This window comes from Myotis nattereri, assembly GCF_964212035.1.
Source record: "Myotis nattereri genome assembly, chromosome: 3".
Lineage (NCBI taxonomy): Eukaryota > Metazoa > Chordata > Mammalia > Chiroptera > Vespertilionidae > Myotis > Myotis nattereri.
Genome location: NC_138077.1, coordinates 207,865,293 through 207,877,307, shown reverse-complemented (window position 1 = coordinate 207,877,307; position 12,015 = coordinate 207,865,293). Strand labels below are relative to the sequence as shown.

The following is a 12,015-nucleotide window of genomic DNA, read 5'->3' as shown; positions in this document are numbered from 1 at the left end:
ACACCCGCGACGCTGCGGCTGGCCCCCAAGACCTCTGGCTTTTACAGAGGCCTGGAGTGGGTCACACTGCTAGTCACTGCTGTGCCTGGAGCCACGGTCTGTCCCTAGAGGCCCCTTCTCTGCCCCCCGTAAAACCATAAACCTGCCGCCCCGCTGCCCGTTTCTCATCGTTCAGTTCCAAACTCGCGTCTCATCCAACCAAGACCACCTTACACGGTCTCCCCTTCCCTTCCCTGCTCTTCCCATCTTTCCTCCCGCCCACAGAGGAAAAACACGGATGGAAATCTACTCTTTGGAACCGCCAGTTTGCACCGCTCATTTCCACATTTGAAAAGCAATTGCTCCAGTTTATGGAGTCCCAGCCACTTTACATCACATTACCTCATCTGTCCCTGACTACCGTACTACCAGGGAAGTATTTTCCCCCCTTTACGTATGTGGACGCTGGGGCTGGAGGAAGTGAAGTCACCGGTCACAATCACAGAGGCAGTGAGTGGCAGAGGCGGGAAAGATTTACACTGGAACCTGACTGCAAGTCCACGCTCTCAGAATGTATACTCTTGAGCAGCAAAACCTCAGCCCCTTTCATTCATTTATTCCACAAATATTTATTGCAATCCTGTCTGTGCCAAGGTCTGCGCAAGCTCTGAGAAAACACACACACACACACACACACACACACACACACAACAAAAGCCCTGACATTAGGAGCTTATATTCCAGTGGGAGAAGAGAAATCCTATATAATAAAAGGCTAATATGCAAATAGACCAAACGGTGGAACAACCAGTCGCTATGATGTGTGCTGACCAACAGGGGGCACACACAGAACATGGCAAGCATCGGGCATGGGGGGATGGTGGATCAGGTGAGCAGGGGTGCCAGACCAAGGCAGGGCACCTGTCGCTGTCATGGGGATGAGCCTCTGGTGGTTACTGAAAATTCTTTGCTCCTGTGCTCCATGGTCCTCCACGGTCTCGCACCTGCTGCTGGCGGCCCCAATCTCTCCACACTGCCGTCAGCAGGTGCAAGCAGAGGCTGCCAGCAGACAGGGAATGGGGGCTGCAGCAGTGGGAGGGGCCAGGCTGGGGTGCAGCCAAGACCTGCCCCTGTGCCCCCTGTGCCCCCTGCAGCCTTGCGGCCCACAGTTCTTTTCAAGGTGCACGAATTCGTGCAATGGGCCCCTAGTGATAAAATAAAAGATGTAGTATATTAGATGGTAATAAATGCAAAGGACATAAACATAAATAAAAACAGTGCAGGGAGGATATGAAATCTATATCTGTAAAGAACCTATCTCATTGGCTCAATGAAAGTTTACCTCCTTCACCTGTGCCTCTCCCTTTCCCCACCACCACCACACATCCCTTTCCCGTGCTAAGGGCAGGGACTGGCACTAAGGTGGAGCCGGCTTTTGGGTAAATGGGTTTAAGAGTCCTGGGTTCCAGGCCTTGGGAAGGTCCCTGCCCTCTCTCGACCTCAGTCTTCCCATCAGCATATGGAGGAGTTGGACTAGAGAGAATCCCTAAGGTCCTTTCAATTCTGACGCTCTAGGATTCTATGAATAGGCTGAAAGAGAAGCGGGACCAGCGATTGCTTCCCCACCGTAGCAACTGTTGCTAGAGCAGGCCATCTTCTGGTAGCACTGGAAACTCCTCCCTGGATCGGGGAGGTCTCCTTGGCATCCCATCTTGCACCGCGACTTAGCCTAGCTAGCAGGCACGTTTTGACCTCTTTGGTTACGATCATCCCTTTTGATCCAGCCAAAAAGCGCTCCTCATCCCCATGGTAACTGCGTTAGGTCCGCGCTCAGACGGCGTGGGGCCAGGGTCAAAATACACTTGCGAACAAGCAATCAGTCCCTGCCTTCGAGGCGCTGGGCCTTTAAGTACCACGTGACTCCCTTCAGGCTGGTCCCTCTCCCTCTTCCCCTCCCCAGGCCCCGGCGAGCGCAGCTGTGGACCAGACCCTCCTGGCCAGCGGACATCACTGGACCTTGGACTCTGCAGCCCTTGAGGCCAGTGCCCTTTCCCGGTAACTCCTTCCCGGCGTGACGCGCGGAGCGGCGGACGCGGCGGGGCCGGGCAGGCTCGGGAATTTCCCTTCCGTCTCCCTCTTCGTTGCGGGTCCCTGCTGGGCCTGGGGGGGCACCGGGAGCCGACCGGGCCCAGCCCAGGGCTCTCGGCGGGCAGCGGAGGAGGCGCCCGTCTCCTGGAGGGTGGCGACCTCCGGCGGGGGCCCGAGGCGTTGCTCAGACTCCGAGCGCGTCTGCGGAGCGGCTGCCTGGTTTAGGGGCTTTGGCCCAAGGGCGGCAGCCTGCCTACCTGTTGGGCAGATGGTTTCCTACCCGGAGGCCGGCACCGGCCCGCTGTCTGCAAACGGACTCCGCGGCCCCCGCCACTTGGGCCTTCTGTCTGGAGGCGACCGACACAGTTGAATAAGGCCTGATTGCACAGCACGACAGCAAAAGAATGATAGATAACAAGTACCGCTGATGGACTTGACCCTGTGCCCCGTAAATACGCCACATACGTTTAACTCCCAGGTTGATCCTTTCAAGACTGTCTTCTCCGCCCCCAGGTTTTGGATAAGGACACTGAGGCTTCACCAGTTTAAGTGATTTGCCCAAGGTCATACCGTGGTGGAGGTTGGGTCCCGGTCTTAGGCTGATCCCAGGGCCCATGCGTTTACCCAGTAGCTACATCCCCATCCGGACTCTTCGCGGGCTGTGCGTGTCTTGAAGGACAGACTAGGTGACAGGTTGCCTGATCGAGGAAGACATTGTTTTCCCATTTTATTCAGCATGCGTGCAGTCCTCAACGTCGGCCATCGGGTTAGTCAATGTGGTGCGGACTCTCAGGCAGCATTTAGACTTCTAGCTGTCAGAATCCACAGCTGTTAGAGCTTGCGCTCACCCTCTCAAGAAAGGTGCCACCATAGACACTTGAACCTTAAAACTTAGTTTATGAGAAGTCGGGATAAATATGGCCCTTGGGAAGCCTTTGTATGATATCCCCAAGATCACAATCCTGGAGTGCAAGTGTCGGTGCAATACAGCAGTACCGCTGTATTAACCAGCCAGGATTATTCCAGAAACCCTGGGTGAATTCAGTCACTACACTCACCAGAGAGGGAGCTTTAATATTTGAGAACCATGTCTGGTCTACAGCCTTGGTTATTAATTTCCCTTCACGTGGAAAACTAAATTTTTTCTCCCTACTTTTTCTCCAATGGAAGTGAAAACGTTGAGCATTTCCTGAGGTTTCCATTTATTGCTAACGATCAAATTAAAGAGCAGCTTCATTTTTTTGTTGTTCTAATGGGCTTGGTGAGAAAGAACAGAATTGGAGCATATTTAAATCATAATTGCGCCATTTTTTTAAGAGTATTTCACTTTTGTATTTGTACTTACTTAACTCCCAAGGATGCCACAACTCTCTCATTTGGTGATTTTGCACATGGTATATCTGATCATTTCATGAATTTATTTATCATATATACTAAGTGGGGTATTCTTATGCCTCATATTTTAAGTTTGCACTATTATTGTCAGAATAAGTGAAACAGTGTATTTGAGATGTAATCACCTTGATTTTCATATACATCTTCCCACATTTGCTTATCATTTCTTCATCTTATTCATTTTTAGTCATTTCTAATGCTTTTTTAATCCAAGGGTTCTGGAGAGTTGCTACTCTTATTGCTCTTCTTTTCATCTATAATTGTTCTATAATAATTCTTATTTGTGATGTAAATAGTTGTGAGGTTGTTGACTTTTTTTAAATGTAAGTCAAACAGCTTGACACTTTTCCTGCAAAATATCTTTTCTTTGTTTTGTTTTTCATCTCTGTGTCTTATACCTTGACCTAAAAAGGAAGACTGTCCAGGTTTCTACCACTGAAACTTGTTGCCTCTTCAATTATTTCAGCTCTGGAAAGGAGGAGAAATGGAAGTGAAAAAGTTGAGCATTTCCTGGCAGTTCTTGATAGTTCTGGTTCTGATCCTGCAAATTCTGTCTGCGTTGGCTTTTGACCCGTACAGAGTCCTAGGGGTCACTCGAAGAGCCAGTCAGGCTGATATTAAAAAGGCTTATAAGAAGCTCGTCCGGAAATGGTAGGTGAAACAAAGAAATAGTTTAATATAAGGTTAGGAGTTTTAGCAGGAAAATGAAGCCTAACTTCCGATTAGCTTTTATTTGTCTCTGTGTTCAATAAATATATAACATATATCTGTCTGAAATATTTTATTTGGGAGGTCTAATGTTCATGTTTTTCTATAATTTTAGTGATGTGACCCAAAGCCTGTGTTACTGTGAAACCCCCTTAGTTGCCCTAGATACCATTAGCATATTTAATATTAAGTAGGAGGGAACTTTAATGTTTAAAATATATATGTACTCAACAATGGATAAGCTACCCTTCCCATGATGTTATTCATAAAGTAACTCCTCATGCGTGTCCTTGTTAAAGGCAACACCATTCAATCCTAATTTCTAGATTATTACTTTTTAAGCTTTCAAACTATTTTAGAATAAGAGCTTTTTGCCCTCAATTTTTTAAATGAATATTCGGGGATTGAGTTTGTTATTTTATAGAAAAATCAGAATTTTACCTGTACATATTATATATGCTAGAGAATATATACATGTTTATGCATTAGTAGAATAGCAAGAAATTTAAAGCTTATTTTGGACAGACAGCATCAGTTTCTTCCACTAATACTAATACTGTGGACTTGCCTAAGTAGAAATGCTGGATTATAGCTGGAAGGGAACAGCAGGAGGGAAAGAAGACGGGAGACTACAGCTGGGTGAACCAGGCATAAGAACAGGAAGAAGGTTGGGATGGGAGCCATCACTGAGCACCTACATGCTAGGCTCCAAGTTCTATGTTTATCTCATTTAAACCTTATAATTACACTTTGAGGGAGGGTTTTGCTGTCCCAGTTTGATGGGTTAATTCTGTATTACCTCTGGCTTCCATAGTTTGACCTTCTGCACCAACAGGTAGTTTATTGCTTTGCTTTTTTTTTTTTAATCACTTACCTATCTGGGCAGAAGTAAGAGTGAGTAAATCAGTGTTTGGGTGGGAAGGAAGTCAGGCAGGAGCAAAATTGCAACATGCAGATGGCATTGCAGGCTGTGTGACTGCTGACACCATTATTCTTCAATGAAACATGTATCTTAGTTTTAAACTGGTTGCAATACAGTAAAAGATAGTTTTAAAATATAATGTTTTGAATGGATATTTTAGACCTTATTATCCATATCATGAAGAATCCAGAATCGGTTACTAAAAAACACAATCTCTAATTATGCATGGGCTCTTTTCAGGGACTCTTCACAGTAAAGTTGGTTTTGACATCACTTCAAACTCTTGCCTTTTTATGTTTAAAGCAAAATTTATAAATCTGCAGTGAACTCATAAGGTACTCACATTCTTTTGTACAGGACATGGCCTTTGGCAGCATTTTAGAAGCAGAAATGGCCCTGACCGGTATGGCTCAGTGGATAGAGCGTCGGCCTGTGGACTGAAGGGTCCCAGGTTCGATCCCGGTCAAGGGCATGTACCTGGGTTGCTGGCACATCCCCAGTAGGAGGTGTGCAGGAGGCAGCTGATGTTTCTCTCTCATCGATGTTTCTAACTTTCTATCCCTCTCCCTTCCTCTCTGTAAAAAATCAATAAAATATATTTTAAAAAAAAGAAGCAGAAATGATCGCTTTCGTATGTAAGACCTATTAAAACATACAGTTTTGACTTTGCTATCTTCAAAGCTGAAAGAGTATTATATTAATTAAATGAGTTATATGATTCTCTTCCTTAATTAGATTCTCTTTAGGAGTAATTCATCACCATAGAAATATATAGAGTATCATCCAGTGAAAGACTAAAATTTTACTTTACCTTGGATTTTCGCTGTACTATTTTCTGCTAAATTTTGGCTATGGCAGTGTTTTATCGTTGAAATAGTCTGTCTCCTTTTGTAATGGTTTTATATGCACTGAAAAATAGTAGTGTTTTCTCAAAATGAACTATAGCAGGGGGATGTGGTTAATTGCTGAATTGGATTTGTAGCCTTCCTCTCCTATGTTTTATAATAGTGTTGCTTAGACTTCTCAAGAGTGAGCCTCTTGCTTTGTGAAACCATTTAAAATAACTTTTTTTTCTCAGGAGAACTGTTTGTCTTCCAATAAAGAAGTTTTATCATAGGTACTTTTATTTTGTCATCTACATTGGCAAAATAAACAATTCCTCCCACTCCAAAGAAAAGAGTTACAGAGAACAGGTTACAGAACATGAGAGTAGAGGAACACAAAATTTTATTTGAAGCAAAGGGGTATAACATGGCCAGTCACCTGAACAGTAGATTTCTCTAATACTTTACTATATTACTTTTAATGTTTATTTTCACTATTTTTCGTATTTTTTAATTTTTAACTACAGTTGTCATTCAAACTATATTACTCTTTCTACCTTTGTTTTTATTCCCTTAGAGGTAGCTAGACTACCTGTAGATGCCAAGTACAGTATATTCTTCCCTTTGAAATGTAAAGGATGTGTATAGATTGCAGTTTGTGAAATGTTTCATGCACTGAAAATAGCATTGAACAGCACTTTCCTAGAGCTGAAGTTATCTTTTTCTAACTGTTGTCAGCATTGTGCTGTCTCCCTGTGTTTAGAAAAATATTCCTTATAAGCTGAAGCTGTCCTGCAGTTCCCTCTGTTGCAGGATCTGTGGTTTTAACCCAGCTGCCCTCACAGCTCTCTTTGGTTCAGTCCCTTTAAAAGTCCCTTCCTACCCTTCACCCTACAGAGTTCTGTCTGTTAAATCTTTATTTGTATGATCACGTAACTTTTATCTTGTCAGCCCCTAGCCTGAGTTTGAATATTTAAAGCACCTTTTTTTTGTCATCCAGAAACATGCTGCAAAACCATCACCTTGTTTCCTTAAGTCATACTATTTTCTTTTCTTTTTCTTTTTGAATCCTTTATTGTTCAAAGTATTACATATGTCTCCTTTTTCATACTATTTTCATTATACCAGCTGAGATTTTCCCCATTAATATTCATAACAAGTATTATTAGGGAGTGATGTCCAAATTCAACAACCAACCATTTGTAGTTTCTTTATTTTTACTGAAATCAGGATGTATGGTATAATTCATTAAAAATATGTTCCTGCTAGAATAAGTTGGTCAAGTTGCAAATTGTTTTTATCCTGATATACTTGGTGCTGTTTTTAGTAGTCATTTGCTTCCCAGTGGATGTTCTCTTTCCAGAACCTTGACTAGAGGAAATTTACTAGAAGTTAGCAGAAGTGATTACATAAAGAATAAGGTCTGCAATAGAGTTTCAATAAAATGAACACTGAAAAATTAAACACTGATTTAGATCTTAGGGGGTTCTAAGGACATTAAACCCAGCCCCTACTTTCCAGGACTTTAAACTCCCCAAAGCTGAAATTGGTATAAAAACAAGCAGATTACATAATAAGATATGACCACAAGATGGATAATTGCTGGCTGTGTATAATAGCAAACAAATAGTTGTTCCAATATTAGTTGAAATCATTTTGCTTCTTAAACTGTAGACTTTGCTCACATCTTAAAACATGTGGCCTTGAAAACATTATCTATTTGCAGGTAAAAGGCCTGCGTAGGTAGAATGATAGCCAGAGTAATAGTAAAAACGAAAATGAGCTAGTTTGAACATAGCAGCAAGATGCTATTTGAAACATGGTTGCTATTCAACAAATTCATGTTGTATCCTTAAAGCTATCTCCTCTGTCTGACTGAGAAGAAATTGATATCGTTGATACCGTTCTAGCTTTGGGATGAAATGCCGCCATCGGAAAAGAAGTTGGTTCTTACAGATAAGTGACTTTAGCGTGAGCCAGCGTTAGCCGTGTTGGGGAGCACTGTAAAGGCACACGTGTTTCCCACCTTTCCTAGAAAATGCTGCAGGACTGTCTCCTGTTGCACTTTGAAACCGTGCCCGGCTGAAATACTTTGGGAAGAAATTGCCTGTTTTAAAGTTGCATTTTTTTAATAGTCATGTGAAGCAGCTGATTGCTTCTACCATTCATTTTTAAGAAACTGTCCTAACAAAATAGCCTTCCACTTGCCTCTGAGCTAGGGAACCTTGTGGACAAGGATGTTAATTGACCGTATGTGAAACATTAAGCCCATTCTCACCGCCTGCCCTTTTGTGTTTCAGGCATCCTGACAAAAACAAACATCCTCAAGCAGAAGACAAGTTCATTGAAATTAGCAAGGCTTACGAGGTATTGTGTCAAACTTTGGGATGCATCTATTAGCTCCTACAAAGCATGTCTAACTGTGTAATAAAGTCTTCTCAGACAGGGCATATTCCCTATGCCCTTGACCCAGTTTCTAGATGATGGTAGAGAGACCATATTTGGCCACATCCAGTGTCAGAACTAGTACCTGAGCACGTAAGCTTTTTTTTAAAAAATGGCCTAACCTGGCCGGTGTGACTCAGTGGTTGAGCATCAACCTATAAACCAGGAAGGAGGTCATGGTTTGATTCCTAGTCAGGGCACATGCCCAGGTTGCAGGCTCGAGCCCCAGTGTGGGGCGTGCAGGAGGCAGCCAATCAGTGATTCTCTCTCATCATTGATTTTCTATCTCCCAATCCCTTCCTCTCTGAAATCAGTAAAAATACTTTAAAAATAAAAATTAATAGTAAATGGCCTATTTTAAAGGCTTTAATTAGAACTGTAGGATTACCGTGAAGGTATATCTCTATTTCCTCTTTAGAAACTTACATGATGTACTCCATTGGCAGCACATATTCTAGAAACTTAAAGAACTACAGACCAATTTGCCTGTAGTTATTAATGTGACACAAGGTTGCAAATACATTTAAACACAAGATTTTCAACAGTTTTCTAACATGTCAGCTTAAGTAGTGTGTCCGGGAGACACAAAAGATAAGCTTCCCGCTTTGGGCAGGGTAATGCTCTTCACCACACAGCCCCGCACCTCGAATGATTTCATCCTAAAGCGGGGTCTCAAATTTCAGACATCAAAGTTATTTCTAAAACAAAGTCGGCCAACACACAAGACACTGAGCTCAGTCTGGGGTTACTTTTTGGTGTCCAGCTTTTCATATTTCGGTTTGAATCATTCCAATTAAGTGGCATGACCTAGTCAATTTTCTTGTGGTTGAGCCCTGGTGGTCAACATTATGTTAAGTTTTATTTGTTTTACTGATGTGCTTAGTATTATGATAGTTCAAAAGTCTTTAAATCCAAGATGAGCATGAGTAAGTGACTGGAGTAATTTGGTCTTGAAATACTTAATGTTTCTATTGAGAGAGTGTTCTGGATGGAGAGTGACTGATTTAGAATATCTAATCATGTCATATCTACATTTATTTTCTTCTCATATCTTCCAAGCTGCTTACAGGAACATTCTTTGGGTAAACTTTTTTTCGTTCCATAGATTTCTTTTTTTTTTCTTCGTTCTTTATAGATTCTTTCCCATGAAGAAAAGAGATCTGAGTATGACATCTACGGACAGGGTAGAGAGAGCCAGGACCACCAGAAGCAGCAAGAGCATCGCTTCCGCCAGTTCCCAGGAAATTTTTATTTTGAGGAATCGTTCATGCACTTCCCCTTTGGTTCTGAGCATCAGGAGCCCATTGATGAGAGACATTTATTGCACTTTTCATATTATGTGAATAAAGTGGTTCCCGATAGCTTCAAGAGACCCTACCTCATTAAGGTCACCTCAGATTGGTGCTTTACCTGTATCCACATAGAGCCTGTTTGGAAAGAAGTAGTCGAAGAACTAGAAGGATTGGGTAAGATAATTTTATTCACTGGAAGATGTTTATATGGGAGAACGTAACTTTCTAAATCTTGAGTTTTATGGGATGTTGGGGAGAATGAATGGTATGGTTTCTCTTCACAAGTTCATGGTGACTAGTATTTTTCAAGGACACATTTTCAGGGGAAATGAATCAGCCAATTTCACTTTGCATTATTAATTTGAAGCTTTACCTATATAGTCTTCTAACATCTAGCTGGGGGCCTAATACATAGGAGAAGCTTAAAAATGATTGGTGAACAAAGCAGCCCTCAAGCATCACTGTCAAGGCTGGTAGGATTTTCAGATTATTCGTATGGTATTTGTGATTTCATTCTGTATATTAATTCGCTAGGGCTGCCATAACAAAATACCACATAAACAACGGAAATTTATTTTCTCACAGTTCTCGAGATTAGAAAGTCCAGGATCGGGGTGTTGGCAGGGTTGGTGTTCTCTGCAGTCTCCTTGGCTTGCAGATGGTGGCCTTCCCCTTGTGTGTTCACATGGCCGTCTCTGTCTGTGTGCATGGTCTGGTGTGTCTCTTTTTCTGTGTACTAAACTTTTTATAAGGACGCCTGTCGTATTGGATTAGGGCCCACCCTTAGAAGGCCCCATTTTAACTTCAGTACGTCTTTAAAGGCCCACTCTCCAAATACATTCACATTCGGAAGTCCTGGGTGTTAGGGTCTTGCAAGGGGTAGGATGAGGGACACAATTCAGCCCATAACATCAATGGTCGTGCGTTACCATTCTCGATCGCAGGTTAGTCTTCCCTTTGTTTATTGTTACCACTTAGTGCCAGGAAAACCTTAGTGATCCAGGGAGGGTATTTATTTTAATAACTCCGTAAAGTTAGAGTTATTGAACTAAATATGTGTGTGTGTGTGTCTGTGAGAGAGAGAGAGAGAGAGAGAGAGAGAGAGAGAGAGAGAGCGCAAACCTATTTTAAGTAACTAAAAAGGGACAGACAGACTCAGCCTGAGGGGTATGTTTCTCTGGAGAGGCCATGCGCTGTAAAACCATTGGTTCATTTCTTCTAAAACAGACATTTCAACCTGTCGTTCAGAAGCACTCAGATACTCAGATTTGCCAAAATGCTTTCCTGAGATTGAATATTAAATGACAGTTTTTTTGTTAAGTGCCTGATATATAGGAAGCACTTAATAAATTAACCTTAGAAAATTTCTGATTAACTAGGTTTTCTAGTTTACCAAAGTTAAATTTTTGAAAGCGCCCATTTTATAAGCTTCTTTTAAAAATCTTCCTGAAATGTATTAGTCTACTTTCTTCAATTCAATGACCGTCAAGCACCAACTTTTTACTTACCCTTTTGAAAGGTGATTAGGAGTTGGCTGGGCAGGAAGCGGGGGAGTAACATTAGGGCAGGAGGAACAGTGCCAGCAGAGCAACATTCTCAGAAGAGCCAGCAGCAGCAGGGCGTGACTGGGTGTAGGTAAGGGGGGGGCGGGCAGGGGAGGAAGAGCTGGGAGCCAGGTAGTAAGGAGCCTTACAGTCCAGGCTAAGGAAGCTGGGCTTCATTTTTTAATGTGTAATAAAGCCAAGAAAAGTTTTTATATAGAGGAGTGACCTAATCAGACCTACGCTATAGAAAGCTAACTGTTAAAGCTACGTGAAGGACAGGTTACAGAACGTGAGAGCAGAGGAAAGGAGGTTACAGCCCTGACAAGGCGGCAACCACTGGCCTGAACTAAGGCAGAAGGAATAGAGAGAAGGACAAGTGTCAGATACCCCCTTCTGCTAGGTCATCATTTCACACCTAAAAATTAATTAGCATTTCTTCAACTGCCAGGGACAAAAGGCTTCATGTAGGTCCCCATACTTTTCAGGTATAGGGATCGGCGTGGTCCATGCTGGGTACGAGAGGCGCCTGGCCCGGCACCTGGGAGCACACAGCACACCCTCTATTGTCGGAGTCATAAACGGGAAAGTCTCCTTCTTCCATAACGCGGTTGTCCCAGAGAACCTGCGGCAGTTTGTAGAGAATCTTCTTCCAGGGAACTTGGTGGAGAAAGTAAGTACCTGGCTGAGCAGCAGTTGGCGAGGTGCCTGGGACTGACTGCTGGCTGCCCAGGCTCTACCTGTGGTCACTTGAGCAGGGCAAGCGACGTGTTAATTAATGTATCATTCACACCAGGTATTTTCCATGGCGTCTGTCAGAG

At 43.0% G+C, this 12,015-nt stretch overlaps 1 protein-coding gene across 1 annotated transcript in view; it reads left to right on the top strand.

Moving 5' to 3' along the window:
• Nucleotides 1–3,934: 3,934 nt before the first annotated feature.
• Nucleotides 3,935–12,015, top strand: part of DNAJC16 (DnaJ heat shock protein family (Hsp40) member C16) — a 29,671-nt gene continuing 21,590 nt past the window's right edge. Inside the window, exons 1-4 of the mRNA XM_081085631.1 lie at nt 3,935–4,113; nt 8,217–8,283; nt 9,497–9,827; nt 11,683–11,867. Coding sequence (XP_080941757.1) covers nt 3,947–4,113; nt 8,217–8,283; nt 9,497–9,827; nt 11,683–11,867 — 750 coding nt within the window. The 5' untranslated portion in view covers nt 3,935–3,946. The remainder of the gene's footprint in view (nt 4,114–8,216; nt 8,284–9,496; nt 9,828–11,682; nt 11,868–12,015) is intronic.